Source organism: Pteropus medius, unplaced genomic scaffold (assembly GCF_902729225.1).
Source record: "Pteropus medius unplaced genomic scaffold, Ma_sr-lr_union100, whole genome shotgun sequence".
NCBI lineage: Eukaryota > Metazoa > Chordata > Mammalia > Chiroptera > Pteropodidae > Pteropus > Pteropus medius.
Window position 1 is genome coordinate 3,705,483 of NW_024352783.1, and position 19,105 is coordinate 3,724,587.

The window sequence follows — 19,105 nt, forward strand, 5'->3', positions numbered from 1 at the left end:
AGTTCTTTTTCTGGAGATTTGTTCTGTTCTTTCATTTGGGACATGTTTTTATATCTTCTAATTTGGCTAACTCCCTGTGTTTATTTCTATGTATTAGGTAGGGCTGCTATGTCTCCCAGTCTTAGTAGAGTACCCTTATGTAGTAGGTATCCTATGGGCCTAGTGGTACAGTCTTCCCTAACCACCTGAGCCAGGTGCTTCAGGTGTGTCCCTTGTATGGGTTGGGTGTATCCTTGCTTGTCATAGTTGAGCCTACATTGCTTTTTGCTTGTCAATGGGAGGGATTGGCCCTCAGTTTGATTGGTTGTAAGGAATAGCCATGACTATAGTGGAGGAGCTGTATGGAGTAGGATTCACTTTAGCAGGACTCTGGTGCCTGCATAGTCTACCATTTGGGTGTGTTATCTTCATATATGGCCCTGGTGATACTCTGGCTCAGACCAAAGGCAGCTACTGGTCATGCAGGCCTGGATCTCCAGGTGGGGCCTCACTGTAGACCAAGGTCAGCCACAGCCTGTGCCCTGCTCAGAGCCATGTGGCTTGAGCCACCAAGCAATCTGCAGATGGCCATGACCTGCATTAGGCTTGGATTTGCTTCAAGAGGCCAAGACACAAACAAGGCCAGCTGCTGCTAGTGCTGGGTTTAGGGATGTTCAGCAAGAAGTATGGGGCACGCTGAGGCCAGACGCTGCTTGTTTAAGTTTTGTAAACCTTTGAGGGATTTTAGGAAAGTCTGCAGCATGAGCCAAAATAGGCCATTTGTATGGAAAAGCCACTGAAAGTGACTTGGATGGCCCCACAAGTTGTTTGGGGTGGGGTCTCAGGGAACCACCAGGGTGGGGATAATTGGGCTAGCCAGGTTAATGGAGACCAGATATGGCAGCCACATTCATCTGCACCTGGGAAGCGGGAGAGTATCAACAAAGGAACAGTGGCTTCTGCTAATACTTTTGTCTGGTAGACAGTTGCCCCTCCAGCCCTTGTTCTGTAGCCAGACAATTCAGTTCCTCCCCATATATCTCCAGTACCTATCAAGCTGCTGCGTCAGTACTGGAGCTCAGAGCAAGTGAGTCTCTCAGTGAGTAAGTAATTGTGTGGGCTCCTAAAGAGGCATCCCTCTATCTCACTCAGCTACAATCTGCTCTGGTTTTCACAACCAGACATTGTGAGGACTTCTCTTCCTGGCACTGGAACTCTGGGCTGAGGAGCCTGGTGTAGTCTCAGGACCCCTTGCTTCTCCGGAGGGATCTCTGTAGTCAAGATTTCCTCCCAATTTTCAACTGCCACATGTGGGTATGGGACCTGCCCATTCTGCATCTCCACCCCTCCTACCAGTCTTCAAAGTGGCCTCTTCTATGTGTCCCCATTGTGGGACTTCTGTTCAGCTAGACTTCAGGTGATTCTCATAATGATTATTCTGTTGTTTCGTTGTAATTTAGATGTGTTCATGAAAGGAGGCAAGCACATTTACTTTTCTGCCATCTTGATCAGAAGCCTATTTTACATAAATTTTAAAATCAGTTTGTAAATGAAAATGTCTATAGGGATTTTAATTGTATTTGCAGTGACTATAGATCAATTTGAGGAGAATTGTCATTTTTATATTTTCAAGTATTCCTGTCCAAGAACACATTATCCCTTCTTTTATATATGTCATTTTAAATATTCTTTAATGAAATTTTGTATTCAGACTTTAAAAATATTTTTATGTATTTGTTAAGATTTATTCTTTGGTATTTTACTTTTTGGTTCCTAGTATAAATGATATTTTAAAATCATATTTTCTTTGGAAATGTAATTGATTTTTTTATATTGATTTAGTAGCAAGCAACTTTACTAAATTAACTTATTAAGTCTAGTAATTTGTGTACTCTTTCTTTGCTATATACAGTCATCATCTACAAAGTTATGATAGTTTCATATCTTCCCTCTCAGTCTTTTTTTAAAAATGTATTTTATTGCTATTTCTTATCTTTCCATACTGCCTAGGATTTCCGGTCCAATGGTCCATGAGGTGATAATAACAAGTATGATACTAAGCATAATAATATTTGCTGTGAGTTTTTGTGGATTCTCTTTATCTGATTAAAGAAGTTTGTTAAGGAAATAGCATAAATAAATAATAACTTTTTATCAAGTGCTTTTTTTAATTCCACTAAGATAGTTGTTTTTTCACTCAATATTAAAGTGATGAACATATTATTTGCTTTCTAAGCCCAACACAAAGTGTTATCTTTTCCAATATATCCACTGGATGATTTTGTTTGCAAATATTTTGTTTAGTATTGATGCATCTATGTTTGCAATTGAGATTGGCCTTCAGTTTTTCTTTCTTTTACTGTCTTTGTCTGATCCTGCTCTGTGATTTTGTTACTTTCACAAAATGAGTAAAAAGTAATCCTTGTTTATTCTCTGAAAGAGTTGGTGTAAGGTTGGAATTCTCTGCCTTGAAAGTTTGATTTAAATCTCCTATTAAGCCATCTGGGCTTGGTATTTTCTTTGTGGCAAGATTTTTACTTATAATTTCTCTAATGGTTGTAGAGATATTAAGGATTTATATTCCTTAATAAGTTATATTTGCCTAGAAATATATTCATTTCATGTAAGTTTTCAAATTATTATCATAAAATTTATGATATTCTTTTACCTATTTAATCTATACAGAATCTATGGTTATGCCTCTCTTCTTGTTTCTATTAAATTTTATTTGTGCTTTCTGGCTTCTTTTCTTAATTAACATTGCCACAGATTTACAAAGAACTATCTTAGGAACATACTGATCTTCTTCATTATAATTTTATTTCTATTTCAATAATTTATTCTTTTTAAATTTTTTTATTTTTCAATTATAGTTGGCATACAATATTATATTACTTTCAGGTGTACAACATAGTGATTAGATATTTATATAACTTTTGAAGCGATCACCCAATAAATCTAGTACTCATCTGACATCATACATAGTTATTACAATATTATTGTTTATATTCCTTATGCTATACCTTACATTCTCATGACTATTTTGTAACTACCAATTTGTATTTCTTAATCTCTCCCTTTTAAAAAAATCTGGCAACCATCAAACTGTTTTCTGTATCTGTGAGTTTGTTTCTTTTTGTTTGTTTGTTCATTTTGTTCTTTAGATTCCACATATAAGTGAAATCATATGGCATTTGTCTTTCTCTGTCTGACTTAGTCCACTCAGCACAAAACCCAATAATTTATTCTTTTATGTTTATTATTTCTTTTGCTTTTTTTGGATTTATTTTCATTACTTTGGCTGACATAAGATGGATGCTTTATTTATTTTGAGCCCTCTGAAACACTTAAAGTTATAAATTCCATTCTCAGTACAATTTTACCTATATATCACAAGCCTATAGTACGCAATATTTTTATTATAATTTTCTTCTAAAATGTTTAATATCCATTATGATGTGTTTGTATATTTTTAACTTTCCAAACATGGGCTTCTTCTAGTTACATCTGTTATTAATTTTTTTGTAATTGCACTGTGGTCAGAGACTGTGATATATGTAATAACAACTTCTGAAATTATTTGAAGCTTGCTTTATGCACACCCATATGGTCAGTTTTATAAGTGTTCTGCGCACTTATTTGAAAAAAAAAGTATGTTCTTTAACTGTTAGGTGTAATGTTCTATACCTGCTTATTTGATCGAACTTGTAAATTGCTTTATTCAAATCCACTGTATCCTCACTGCCTTGGGTTTTTTCCTTTATTGTCTGCTTTAATTTATCAATTACAGAGATAGTCATGTTAAAAATCTTCCAGTTTTATGGTAGATTGTGAATTTCTCTTAGTAATTCTGTCACTTTTTGTATCATATTTTAAGGTTATGATATACTAGCATACAGAATTTGACTTTTTATATCTTCCTGACAAATTGAAACTTTCAGCCACACATTAAAGATTTTCTTTATCACTAGCTATATTTCTTGTAGTAATGTCTGTTTTGTCTTATATTACTATAATTAAACCTTTGTATGATATTTGCCTGATGTCTCTCATTTTATCCCTTGGCTTTCAATCTTTCTATCCCTTCATATTAGGTGAGGCTTTTATAATTGGCATAGAATTGAATGTTTTATCTACATTACTATTGATCTTGTAACTGGAGTGTTTTGTTCATTAACATCTATTATGCTAGATTTGGATTCAATTCTACCATTTTATTATATACTTTATATTTGTTTTCTTTCTTTTTTTTCCTCCTTTCTTGTCTGCTTTTGGGTTGAATGTGTGTTTTTTTTTTAGTGTTTTCTTAATTTTTACTTCTTGTTCTTTTTACTTTCTGCTATCTTGCATGTTGGTCTATCTCGGTTTATTATTCTAATGAATACTATAGCTATTTTAATAAGCATCCTTAAAAAGAATAATTTATCAGTATTGTTACTCTCCTCACAATCAATACAAAGACTTTAGAATGGTTTGATCTCAACTGTTCATCCATTGAATTATATTCTTTTATTCCCAGTAATTTCTTTTTTTTTTTTAACACCTACAGCACCTGGTATTCCTAAGTGGTCTCCCATCCAAGTACTAAACAGGCCCAACCCTGCTTAGCTTCCAAGATCAGAAGAGATCGAGCACATTCAGGGTGGCATGGTTGTAGACAACATTCCCAGTAATTTCAATTGTTGTCTATTATTTATTTAAACTCAAAAAAATTATACTTTATTTTATACATTCAATGTTTGTTTAGATTTACCTAAATACTTACTGATACCTTTGCTCATTATGTCACAGACCTATTATCTATACATTAGAAGTTCTTCTAATAAGGGTCTATCAGTAGAACCCTCTCATTATTTCTTTGTATGAAAGGCATATATTTTGACCATGTCCTTGAAAAAAATTGTTTTGTGAATGAGAGAATTCTAGGTAACAGGTATTTTCTATGAGTCTATTGAAAATACCCAACTGGGTCCTGACTTCCATCTTTGTTACTAAGTAGTCAGCCATCAGTCTAATTTTTGTTTGTTTGTTTTGTTTTGTAGAAATATGTCTTTGCTCTGAAGCTAATTTTCAGATTTTTTTTTTTTGCCCTTTTTGATAATCTGTAGTTTCCTACTAAAGTGCCTCTGTGAGAGTTTCTTTATAATAATCCCACCCAGAATTTGTTAGGCTATACATTTGGTGTCTTCCAGCAATTCAAGAAAATTCTCGTCCAGGACCTCCTCAAAGATTGCTTCTTGCCCATCCTTTCTGTATTCTGGAGCTCCTATACACTTATGTGAGATCTTTTCACTGTCTTCTATGTTTTTTAACAATTTTCAGTTTCTTGTCTTACTATACTGCATTTTCAGTAACTTCTCCACTTTTATCATACAACAGTCTAATTCTGTCCCTTGGCTTTGTCTAAATCTGTTTAATCCATTCAACGAGCTTTAGATTTTAATTATACTTTCTATTTTTAAATCTATTTGATTACTGTGTAATTTTGCTTGCTCATTTTTATACCCTCTTGTTCTTTGCTCAAGTTTTAAGGCTTCAGTTTTATTTATTCATTTTTTCACTTTTATAATATGTCAATTAGAGAGTGTTCTGAAGATAACATTTGATTTGTCAACTTAAAAATGGTTTCTTTCTTCATTCCATAGATTAAAAATAACAAAGGCCTACAGAAAATTTTTAGCTTATTTCTCCTGGAATTGCCTATATATGATCATTTTTCCTTTGCTAAAACACATATCAAAAGCTTTTCCTGTGCTACTCTTCGCAAAGTAATACCATCATAGGCCATAATTTTCACCTCAATAAATTTTGTCACTTTTCGGAATCCATCATTCAATAAAAATGTTCACACACTATCACAGATTCATGGAGGCATATTTGAAGAGCCTCTGAAATTGCTTTCATTCGTGACTTTGAAACAATGCTAAATTTATACTTTAACATAAAGCTGGGTTGAGGAAAAGGGCTGTGACCTACTGAGCTGTAAGAGCTTACCTAGGTTTCTGGAGGGTAATTTCTAAAGAAAGTATTTCTGTCTAAGCTGATATGTCATACTTAAAAATATGAAGATGTTCTTAGTCTTGAATTGATGTTTGAGAAATTGAAGACAAGGCACTTTACCCTGCTGTGTGGGTCAAGAACAGTGACGTAAGGTGCTTAAACAAGAATTCTTTTTTTCACCTTTAAATATGTCAAATATTGCTATTTTATATTCTGCATCTGAATTCTAATATCTGAAATGTCACAGGTTTAATTGTGCTGTTTCTGCTGGCTCCTACTTATGGTGACTTCCTTCCTTGTGTATTTTGTGACTTTTGATTATAAAAATAATGTTCCTTGGAATCTCATCTGTGGGAATCCTTTAAAGATTAGATTATACTTGTACCTCTCCAGAAAGGATTTGTATTTCTTTCTGCCAGTCATCAAAGGACTCTTTCAACCTCAGACTACTTGTACTTCTACTTGCCCAGTGGTCTACGTAGTACCCAGGTTAAGGCAGGCAAGTTTCCATACTGTCCCTCTCTGTGCAGCATATTTATTTCTTGTTCACCCTTATGGTATTGCAGCTTCGTGTGCAGCTTCCTATTAGCCTCCTCACCTCGTGTGGGTTCTAGGCTTAGTCGCCTGTTCCCCATATGCCATAAAGTAATCAAAATAGAGGTTCAAATTCTTCAGGGTTCAGTAGAAACTATCATATGAAACATGCATAGTTCTTGCTTTCACTACATTTTCAACCTCTAGAGATTCCTTAATTTCATGCCATCTTAGCGATGCATTTTAAAATGATTTTGAAATATTTACTTAAGCATTTCAGTTGTTTTAGCAGAGGGGTTATACATATTACCATGTATATCAGACAGCTAGAAACAGAAGTCCACAATTCTTCAATTTACTCTGCAGTCACCTATGATTTTCATATGGCCGAATCCTGTGGTAATTATCAGTCTTCACCTTACTTGTACCTTTCAGCAGAATTTGTCACAACTAATCTCTCCCTCTTTCTGGAACAATTTTTTTCTCAGGCTTTCAGGATACCTTACTGTTCTTGTTTTCCCTCTATCTCACTGCCTACACTTTCTTGGTCTCCTTGGCTGGGCTCATCTCTTCTAGACCTCAAAATGTTAGAATTCTTGAAACCTCAATCCTGAAATTGCTTCTCTGTTTATATTCTACTCTAGGTGATACCTAACCCTACACTTTAAATTCGTCTGTGTGCTGATAACTACCAAATGTACATTTTCAGCCTCGTCTCTCAGGAACTCTAGACTTATATTATATTCCACTGCCTAATAAATATCTCCTTTACGTGTCTAGTATCTGTGAGGCATCTCAAGCCTAACATGTTTAAAACTTAGTCCTCTCCCTCAAAAAGAAAGAAAGAAAGAAAGAAAGAAAGAAAAGAAAGAAAGAAAGAAAGAAAGAAAGAAAGAAAAGAAGAAAGAAAGAGAGAAAGAAAGAAAAACCTGGTCTTCCCCAATTTTTTCTCATATCTTTAAAGGGCATCATCATTTACCCTTTTGACAGGAGTCATTTTTTATTTCTCTCATTCCTCACACCTGTTCCCCAATTCATCAATGGGTCCTATTGGCTCTACATACAAAATTATCTCAAATCTGACAACTCCTGATGTCCACCATCCAGGTCAAAGACAATATCTTCTGTCACCTGGATGCCAATTATAGTCCCTAAATGCCCTTTGTTCTTGACGCCCCTATCACCAATGCCACCATTACCATCATCATCACTACTCCCTCCAGCTAAAACCTGTTCTCCTCCAGTTACAGATCTTTTTGAAAACATAAACCAAGTCATGTTATTCTCCTACTCATAATTCTCATGCTCAGAATTAAATTTGGACTTTTTATGGCCAATAAGGCCTTACAGTATCTGACCCTTTGTTAATTCTCTAACTTCTTCTTTCTCCATGCTTCTTCCTATTCCACTTATGCTTCTGCCAGCCTGACTTTTTACCTTCTCCTCAAACAAATCAAACTTAAATGAATCTCAGTGTCTTTACTCATGCTTCTCTCTCTACCTAGAAAGTTCTTCTCCTACTACTTTCTGTGGCTCACTCCTTCACATTCTGCTCAAATATACCTTCGGGAAAAAAGGCCTTCACTGACTTCTCCATATTCTTAGTCTCTATCTCCTTATCTCACAGCACTCATCACTATGTGAAACTGTACAATTTATTTTATTGATGTTTCCTATTTACTTTTCCTACTAGAATGTAAGCTTCATAAGGGCAGAGACTTTGTTTATCTTATTTATTATTCCATCCTCAAAAACAAGCATGCTAGGGCTCATAATAGATGCTCAATACACCTTTTTGAATTAAAGAATAAATCTCATTTAATTCTCACAATAACCAATGAAACAGAAATGATCTTTCCAGTCTTATAGGTGAGGAAACTGAGGCTCAGAGATGTTAAATAACTTGGCCATGGTTACACATCTCATGTGTCAAAATCAAATCCAAATGTGTATGATTTTAGAGCTCATTGTATTTTTTATTTTAATTTTTTAACTTTTCACTTTGAAATAATTTCTGATTTACAAAAAAAAAGTTGTAAAAATAGTACAAAGAGGTCTCTTTTGCTTTCATTTAGCTTTCCCAAATAATAACATCTTGTATAAACATACTATTATTATCTAAACCAGGGAATTAACATTGATGTAGAACTAGTAACTAATCTACAGACCTCCACATTTCACCAGTTGTCCCACTAATGTGTTATGTCTCCTGAGTCTCCTCCAGCATGGAGGCTCAATCTTTGTCCTTCATGACTGACACTTCTGAAGAGGGCTGAATTCTTATCATGGTATAGTCAATGTAGAGTGCTGAGTGCATGGAAAGTTTTCCATAATAATAGCTATTATTGTTGGAAAAGTAAAGAAATCTCCCTTTTGAGGAGTGGAAGGAAAATGGCTCCTGATGTTCTGTTTGTTTGTTTTGCTAGCTTGGCCGACCTTGAAGTGTTTATAAAAAATAGTGAGAGCAGCTTGCTCAAGAAAGTTGAAAAAGGAGATTTCGAAGGATTGGTTGAGATTATGAGACACCTCATAGCTCTTAAAGAACGGCAGAGCAGCACCGACGAGATGTTTGAACCTTTAAAGCAAACTATTGAATTGCTGAAGATTTATGAACAAGAATTACCAGAAACAGTGTTTAAGCAGCTAGAGGTCAGTGCAAAGTTTAAGTTTTTTTGTTTTTTGTTTTTGTTTTGTTTTTTTTAAATAAAAATAATATAGGAAAAGTTTCAGGTTTTCAAATTGGAGTGAGGTAGGTCGAAGTGAATGAGAAACAGGATTTGGTAATGACCCAAGGTCCATGTTTTGGAACTATATGTGTAACATATGTGTAATGTCTAGCATTTGCTTGAAACTTGATAAATGTGAAACAATATAATACTGGAAATATATAGGAGGCTTGATGTGGATGAAGTGTTTTGGATTTTTTCCCAGAATTAGGGATGAGCCAACTTTTGGATTCAGAGAAAAACAGCACATCTGAGAAATGTTAAAATGTTCTAAGAGGAAATATGGGACATAAAAGAAAATAACCAGCACTCTTGAAGATATAGAAAAGGGCACAGATTACTAGGTTAGGTCAAGAAGACTGGTGTTGAGTCAGAAGCAGGTGAAATTCAAGGTTACTCACCCACAGAAATATATTACTGAGAGTTACAGATTAACACAACAAACAAAACCAAAGAGAGATAAGTCAAGGAAAAAGGATTGGGAATGGTCTAATGATACCAGAACATCCTCACATGGCATTGTAGCAGAGATGAAGCCATCTGGGTATTGTCCAGCTTTAAGACTGTGGGGGAGGGGGAAGTCAATGTGGGTCTGACCACACTGAGGTCTCGTTTGCAGGAGCTACCTGAGAAATGGAACAACATAAAAAAGTTGGCCATTACTGTGAGGCAGAATGTGGCCCCTCTGCAGGCGAATGAAGTGACCCTTCTCCGCCAGAGGTGCACAGCCTTTGAAGTTGAACAGCAGCAGTTCTGGGAGCGATTCCACAAAGAAGCTCCCTTCAGGTATGGACCCAAGTTGCCGCCACTGCCTCCTTTCCTTTAAACATGAAAATCTTTGAGTCACTGATGATCTTTCCATTGAGTTTGTATATTCTTTTAGCAGAGGGAGATGAGTTAACAGTATTCTCTTCTATTTAAGTCCATTGGTTAGAACATGGTGGTAATGTGGGCAGAGTTCTATCGTGGCCTATGTTAGATGATCAAAACCTGTACAAATACTTGGCTTAAAAAAAAAGTCTAGAATTTTCTATGTCTCTAGGTCTATAAAGAGATTTAACATGGTGAAATTACTAAAGGTTTTTAAAAAATATTAATAAATATTAATTTGACATGTAATGTTGGGTAAGTTTAAGATGGACATTGTGTTACATTAATACATTTATATATTGTAATATGATTGCCAATGTAGTATGATTGTTGATATTTATCATATTACATAATTATAGTATATTATTATCTATATTCATTATACTGTGCATTAGTCTCTATGGCTTATTTACTACTTGTTACAAGTTTATACCTTTAAACACCATCACTCTTATCCCCACTCCATTTCCTGGTAACCACCATTTTACTCTCTGTTTTCACAGGTTTCACTGTTTTAGATTCCGCATATAAGTGATACCATACATTACTTGTCTTTCTGACTTATTTCACTTAGGATAATGTGCTAAAGATCCTCCATGTTGTAGCAAGTGGAAGGATATCCCCCTTTCTATGGCTGAATAATACTCTATTGTACCACATCTTTTTCTCCATTCATTGATGGGCATTTGGGTTGTTTCCATATCTTGACTAATATGAATAATGCTATGATAAACATGGAAGTGTATATATTTCATTGAAATTCTGTTTTCATTTTCTTTGATTACATACCCATAAATGGAATTACTGGATTATATGGTAGGTCATTTTAATTTTTTGAAGAAACTTCATATTGTTTTCCATCGTGGTTAGACCTAAAATTACTAGGTTTTTACTAAGCTGTTTGTATTCTAACTTCTCACAGACTTCTTTTGGTTTAAAAAAAATACGATAGAATTTAAAAATAATTTTGGAAGGCATTCTGGTAATCTAAAAGAAAAATGTGAGGTAAAGGATTTACTTCAGGGTGTGCTTTCTCTACTTAGTAGTCCTCAGACTCTTCCCTGCTTGTGACTAGGGATCTTTACATAAACCAAACAATTATAGGACAAGCAATTCCATTCACATGTGCTCAAATGCACACACACACATGGATTCCTTCTTAAGGAGCTTACTTCCTTGGTGTAAAAGTCTACTTGGGGTATGCTTCTAGTCCACTGCTCAGCATTAGGGGCTCCAACCAGTAGAACATGTTGGTTCTGAATGGTCTTGTATCTGCCAAAGTACCAGTTGAAATGTGTACTGTCTCCTCACTCCAGCTCCAGGTTTAGCTTTCTGTCTCCCTAGCTGAGTTTCTTGCTGGCTCTTCTCTATAGTTTTGGATAGACAAAGTTAGAAGTCTCCAAACTTGAAAATGCCCTGTGTAAGAAGGGAGGAATTTTTTTCACTTTCAAGGGTTACTTACCCACAGAAATATATTATTGAGAGATACAGGTTAACACAACAACAACAACAACAACAACAACAACAACAAACATAAAAAAACCCACAACTTTATTGGAAGGAAATATAGCATAATTACTAAGTACATGGATTCAGGCTGCTTAGTGTCTAATCTCAGGTCTACAATTTACTGTGTATGTCAAGGAAGCTACTCAATATCTCTGTGCTTCAGTTTTCTCATCTGTTAAATGGGGTTAATAGTAATATTCACTGCATAAAGTTGTTGAGAGGATTAAAGAAATAATCTTTGAAAATGTTTAGCATAGCACCTGGCACTAGGATGACCAACCATCCTGGCTTTCCTGATACTCTTCTGGTTTTAGCACTGAAAGCCAGACATCCAGGAAGCCCCTCTGTTTCAGGCAAACTGGCACTATTGGTCACCCAATCTGGCATACAGTAAGGACCTACATATTCTTCTTATTCATTCATCCAAAATACATGAAGCAGCTATCTCCCAAACATTATACTTAGGGCTACAGAGAACAAGATGAGTATATTAAGAGTCAGAGAAGGACAGATATGTAAACCATGCTTAAGATATATGCACAACATAGGACCCTAAAGCAGTGTGCTGCCATTTTGACTGCATGTTAGAATCACCTGGGGAGCCTTTAAAAGTTCAAATGTCTGGACTGTCCTATAGACCAACTAAATCAGACTCTCTGGGGGTGACATTTGATCATCAGTATTTTGTAAAGTTCCTCAAGTGATTCCAGTGTACAGCCAACTTTGAGACTGCTGCCCTAGGCGAAGTAACTGGTTTCCTTTTAAGCAATCATGCCAGAGTGTATGACTCCAAATGAGTCTCTATCCCTTTAGAATAACTGCCTTAGGAAACATGCCCTTGTTCCAAAGAAACATCTATTGCTCAAAACATTTGTGGAACTCCTTTTGAGACTTTTCTTTTGGAGTCTGAGGCACATTCTTTTGACTCTCCTTTGGCATGAATTGAAGTTTTGAAATTTAACACTGGTCATGCAGAGCCAAAACTAGTAAGGGAGGTAGGTTACCAAGCTGGGTAGTACTGCTTCATGTTAACAACAATTATATCAATTGCAGCAGCCATAAAAATAAGGACACTAATATCTTTGCATCAAACATCTCTTAAGAAGGTTTCAAAAACAGAATTCCAAAAATGTTTGGTGAAATATCTTCCCAAACAGACTTTGGAGATTGCTTGAAAGGAAACAACACTCACTTGCTGGTGGTTTTTGTATGTCTGTTGGAAATCTGGTGTCCCTTCCTCCTTTGTAATTACATCGTGTATGTGTATCGATCAGCTGGTGTTGTTTTTTTCATTTGATAGCTGTATTGTTTTTTTTTTTTCCTTTCTCAGCACTTGTATCTGCTGGCTATAAGGATATCACTACCCTTTGCTGGGTTTTCCAAATTCACATCTGTTAATTTAACATGCAGATGAATCTTTGCAAAAGAATACTTTCAAAAGAACTGCTCACAGCAGTGTGGAAAACTAAACGTTACTGCAATTTTGATGTATTTCTCTTCTTGTCAAGAAAACCATCAGGACTAGTGCAGAATTGTAGCTTTACTGCTGAAGGGAATCTTAGAGGGTGTCAGCTCATGTTTTGTCTTGTTTCTTAGTTTGGTGTGTATGAATGTGTGTGTTTAAAATTTTTAAGGACTGTGTGTGGCGAATGAGTTTAATTCTGATTTCTTCACTTTTAGATCATTTATGAACTTCTAAAATGCAAATCCTGGTATATTCCTCTGTGAATGTAAGGTTCTATTCCCGGTTAGATTACAGGTTAAGCTCACACACATCTTTGAAGAGAGAAAAAAAAAGTATCTCATTAGGCTCTTGTAGTCTGACAGATGCTGAGTGAAGTCAGGTTGCCTGGATTGAGGTTCTTTCTTCATGTCTAAGGCAAGGTTTACTTTCTCTTTTAGTTCTTAACTCTAAACTGAATCAGCCTCTTCTTAGCTGAGCTCTCTCACTCCAGAGTATTTGGCTAAATCATTATATTCAGGTTCAAGGAATTTTCACAACTTAAAATTGGAGACTCTCTCCTTTGACTGAAAGGAATGTTCCACGCTTCTAACTGCATTCTCTTCTTTAGTCTTCCTAACCTTAAGGAATGATGCCATGATATATATTCTTCTTACCGACATCCAGACCAAGATAATCCAAGGATTTCTTAGCCAAACTAGTTGGTTTCTATGAACTTCAGCTCAATGGAGACAGTGTTTTTACCTGGCTGGCAACCAGATTCTATGAATGGTTGGGAGAGCATTCTTTGAGACACTCTCTCTTTGGGTGCTGTTCTGCATGGCAACTAGAGAAACCAAAGCTTTCCATATAGCTCAATGCAGCAGACATGCTTGCACAGTATCTTTTGTCTCTTTGATAGCTGGAGAAAAGAGATATACTAGTCATTAAATCTTTCAGTGACCTATCAATATCCTAAGACACATCATTAGTTCAGCTTGACCCTATTTTTCTAGTTAATCTGACACATTCACATAATTCATGCAGAAGAGGTTCTGGTCTCAACAGTGGAGTTAGCAAAAAAAAATGATGTAAGTGCTAGGATTTTAAGATAATACATATTCCCTGACCTCAAGGCTTACAGACTCAAAGGCAATTTCAAAAATGAGTAACTAGACATGTTCATTGGGTGCCAACTTTAACTCCCACTGAGGATGTGATTTACAAAAGTCCTCTGTAGACGATGGTACTTGAGCCAATGAACAAATGAGAATTAACCACTTGAAGAAAAGAGTCATGGGAAGTGAGGATATTCCAGGCAAAGGAAGCAGAACATACAACAGCACGGGAGGATGAAAATGTAAGAAATAGTTGGAGAACTGCATGTATCTATGTCTGGAATGCAAGAAGTGGTAGATGAGAACAGAAAGGTTCATGTGCCCAGGTTTCAACCAGGATCAACCACTGAGTCTAAGCTGAGAACAAAATAATGTAAATACCATGCTTTCATGGCTGTGGAAAATAGAAGAGGGCAAAACAGATTCAAGGCCAGGTGCCCTGTGGGAAAGCGATTACAACAGCTGGGGTGAGAAGCAGTAGACCTGAACTGAAGCAGTAACAGTGAGAATGGAGAGGGGAGACTGGATTTGAGAGAGATTTGGGAGGGAGAATTAGCAGGATTGATTGAGTATGAGAGATGAACAGGGAGGAGATTCTAGCATAATTCTCCATCTTCCATTTTGGACAAGTAAGTGGAAGGTATTGTTTCACTGTTCACTGAGATGGCGGCCACAGAATGGAAAGAACTGAAAGATCATGAATTCAGATTGGACATGTCGAGTTTTATGATACCCGTGGGGCATCAAGCACAGGTGTACCATCGTTCATTGTATATACAGGTGTGGTGCTGAGGTTAACATTTGCCAACTGCTAGTTTCCCAGGAATTAATTTAAGTCACTTTTCCATTCTCTCTCTCTCTCTCTCCTCTCCTCCCTTCTTTTCCCTCTCTCTCCCCTCCCTCTTTCTCTCCCTCTATGCTTATGTCTAGGTCAGGCCTGAATCAATCATTTTCCTAAGATCACACACATGAGCACCATATTTCCATTTCTCTTAATTCTAGTTTTATTCGGTCAGACTTTTCAGGCATTTCTCTTTTAGATTAAAATACTCTTGCATTATTATTTCCCTTTCAAAGACTTACTACACCCTTTTCCCTCCTATTACTTTCTTGTTCTTATACTGTATTGCTCCCTCAGGGTATGAAGAACTGCTTCAAGTTTATTAGACACATTAATCATGTCTATGAAAATCCTGACAATTTACACTGGAGTTTTGAAATGGGAAGAAGGTTACCTGCCCTCACGTCTAGAGGTTCCTTTCACTACCTATGTCAAATTAACTTTTATGTGTTCTCAGCTACAAGAAATGATTATCCATAAATTTAAATGATAAACAAAAATTATGCCACGGGGTAGATAAAGTTTGGAATAGGTATGACAAATGATCACCTCTTATAAATATTTGAGGAACCAATATTGATTTAAGGATAGTCATATGTACTGAGGAAAGAATGGTTGGAAAGACCATTTATCTTCTGTGTATACCCCAAACACTCTAATAACTCTTAACTTACCTAATAAGTTATTCCCGAGTTATACTCCATTAATAAATTAAACAAAATGTGGGCTCTTAGAATTTGTCTGATAGAGCTTGTACTAATTCCAAGAGGGTAAGTTCATTTTTCAAGTTCACTCTAGTCAAGAAAAAAAATAATTAGTCTTTGGAAATGAAGAACAAGCAGAAGGACCATTCATGCATGGCAATCTTTCCTGCTGGACCACATGCCATAGGACATTACCTTTCTTTCCTCTAGGCCTTTTTATACTGCCTTTATGGAGAGAAAGTTCCTTGCCTACATGAACAGAAGGCCCTCTTCAACTCTGAGAACTCCAACCTTGTGGTTTTTTTGAAACACTTGGGAACTGGAGAAGAGTTAAGATGTGCAATGATGTTCAGTCTCATTCTCATACAATATAAATCCACAATCATAGCTCATGGGCCAAAAACTACTTAGACTGAACAAGTAGGAATCAAACATAGCAAGCATCAAAGTTAATCTGACACTAATTTAATGGTATGCATAACTGCTATTGTGTTGCATGGTAATTAGGCTTAAGTGGTGGGCAGTTCAGGTAAATGACTTTAATTAGGATTACTTTTCATTGGTCATGTCAGATCTCTCCAAAGACAACCAAGAGAAGAGACTTTTCAAGAAAAAGAGTTTGTATGTCATTCTCTTCCTTTCCCCCTCTTTTTCACAAACCACCAGCCAATATGTGCACATATACAGACACACAGACACACAGACACGACACACACTTACACACGAGATTAGAGGAAATGGCCAATTCTCTAGTCACTCATTTCCTCTCAACTTTCCCCTTGATGTTGCCTTGTTTTTATTTTAGAGGACCACAATGTTCACTCTTAAGTCATGGTATACTCAAATTCTAGCCCTCTAAGCACATAGAAACAAGGAAGACTGAGATGAGTAATGAGGTTGGAGAGAAAGGGTAAAGGGAGGTTAGGGGAGAAAGATGAGAGGCTCCCTGAACATGTGAATTCAGGGTGCTCCTGACCAAAGAGATGTTATCTGCCCACATAGAGTCCTTTGCATGCAGACTTCTTATGTTGGAAGAGAGGCATTATCAGGAATGCAAGTCTGGAGGGGTAGTAGCATAAAGTAAGCTAAGACTAGTGAGCATCAGGAGCAATGGATGCATGCCATAAGCACCAGAGAGAAGTGGATGAGGAAACATGAACTAAAACTATAAAGCTAGGTATAGTGCTTATAGGAGTCAAATACAGAACCAGAGGCTGATGCAGGATGTAGAAGGAGCAGACAAGAAGAGGGTGAAGAATCAAGGATAGCTTGGCAGAGAAACTTAAGAAGATGAAGGGCCTGCCTTGAGGCACATAGTGAAAGAAAGCAACAGTGACTGTATGGGGCCCTCATGAGGGCTTTGTGCTCAGTCTTCAAGTGGTTGTCAAGCTCAGAGGTACTGTTGCCCGAAGGTGATGCAGGCCATCAATGTGAGCTTCATCATAGATAAGAACACCAACCTGACACATTGAAACCACCTAGAGAATTTGAAAAATGCCATAGCCTGGGTCTCATCCCCAAAGAATCTGATTTAATTGGACTAGGAAGCAGCCTTAGCATTATCATTTAAAGGATCCAGGAGATTCTAATATGGAGCCAGATCGAGAGCCACTGCCCTAGAGAGAGCAATGCCAGGTTGAGTCAGGGTTGAATTTCTAAATGCCAGTTCTCTCACTTAAAGACTAACTATCACTAGTATCTCCTGGCAGGAGCTTTGACTCTACAGTATCTACGGTAACAAGACAGTACTCTTTCGTGTCAACTGGTATGGAAGCCAACAAGTGGAAAGAGAGTCTAAAATGGGCTTGAATAAATACATGTTCCCCTCTATACCTGGATGAAGGAATTGGGGGAAAGCGGAAGATGAGAGGAGTATTTTTAACTCTTTGGATATAAAGAAAGAATCCAAGCATGATGTTCCTTTTGAATTGTTTTTCCTCCAGCTGGTTATGCTCACTCCATTCCAACCTACCCTGAATGTCTTTTTTTCCCAGGCTTTGGTGAAAGTCACTGCTCTTTGCTAAAATACTTAGCATTTAAAGATTTGAGCTGGTATTACTTTGGTGATAGGTAATGGGTGCTTGTGTGCTATACTTACAAAGAGAACACATTGTGTTTTGTAGGTTTAATAGCACTGACCCTCATCAAATGCTGGATGCAAAGCACATTGAGATCCAACAGATGGAATCCACCATGGCCTCCATTTCTGATTCTGCAACCTTGTTTGAGGTCAACGTTCCTGACTACAAGCAGCTGAAGCAGTGCAGGAAGGAGGTCTGTCAGCTGAAGGAGCTCTGGGACACAATTAGCATGGTGATCTTCAGTATCTATGCCTGGGAAACCACCACGTGGAGGAACATCGATGTGGAGGCCATGGACTTGGAGTGCAAACGGTTTATCAGGCACATCCGGAACCTTGACAAAGAAGTCAGAGCCTGGGATGCATTCATAGGCCTGGAAAGCACTGTGTTGAACACCCTGACCTCCTTGAGGGCAGTAGCTGAGCTGCAGAATTCAGCCATTCGGGACCGACACTGGAGGCAGCTGATGCAGGCCACAGGTGTAAGCTTCACCATGGATGAGAGCACCACCTTAGCACATCTCCTGCAGCTCCAGCTGCACCACTTTGAGGATGAGGTCCGAGGCATTGTGGACAAAGCTGTGAAGGAGATGGGGATGGAGAAGACCTTAAAAGAGCTTCAGACCACCTGGGCCAGCATGGAATTCCAATATGAGCCCCACCCACGGACAAACATCCCCCTGCTGCATTTGGATGAGGACCTCATTGAGGTTCTGGAGGATAACCAAGTCCAACTTCAGAACCTGATGATGTCCAAGTACATAGCTTTTTTCCTAGAGGAAGTGTCAGGCTGGCAGAAGAAGCTGTCCACAGCTGATGCTGTCATCTCTGTCTGGTTTGATGTGCAGCAGACATGGTCTCATCTGGAAAGTATATTCATTGGCTCTGAAGATATCCGGGCTCAGCTGCCCCAGGTACCTGTTAAGGAAATCCTGCCCTATTCCCTTACCTGAGTCAAGGGAAGAGTAGTACTCTATTCCTGTATCCTCTAGACCTTTCCTTTTCTGCAAGCCTGCTGTGGCTTCACACAAAGGCATCTCCAACAATCATTACTTTACGAGCCATTACATGTCAGGCAGAGGAAAAGAGAGAAAGTGAAATGCATACCAGTTTGTTTGTAGATAGGTGGGAAAGGAGTACCTTTTTGTTTGTTTTTTGTTTTTTAACAAAAAGTATATACAAGAAATGAGATAAAAAATATTACTACTGTAGTTTGGGATGAGCTACTCATGTGCTGCTCTGCAGATAATTACAGTGCAGGTGTAGACTAAAAGAGAGCATTCTTTCCAGGCAAGTTTAGGTT

At 37.3% G+C, this 19,105-nt stretch overlaps 1 protein-coding gene and 1 pseudogene across 3 annotated transcripts in view; one reads left to right on the plus strand and one right to left on the minus strand.

Annotated features, from left to right (window-relative positions):
• DNAH9 (dynein axonemal heavy chain 9) overlaps positions 1–19,105 on the plus strand; it is a 310,371-nt gene that overhangs the window by 61,643 nt on the left and 229,623 nt on the right. For all 3 annotated transcript variants that reach the window (XM_039847368.1, XM_039847369.1, XM_039847370.1), the window contains 3 exons: positions 8,940–9,162; positions 9,859–10,025; positions 17,846–18,716. In XM_039847368.1, coding sequence (XP_039703302.1) covers positions 8,940–9,162; positions 9,859–10,025; positions 17,846–18,716 — 1,261 coding nt within the window. The remainder of the gene's footprint in view (positions 1–8,939; positions 9,163–9,858; positions 10,026–17,845; positions 18,717–19,105) is intronic.
• On the minus strand, positions 4,520–4,638 carry LOC120590005 (uncharacterized; annotated as a pseudogene).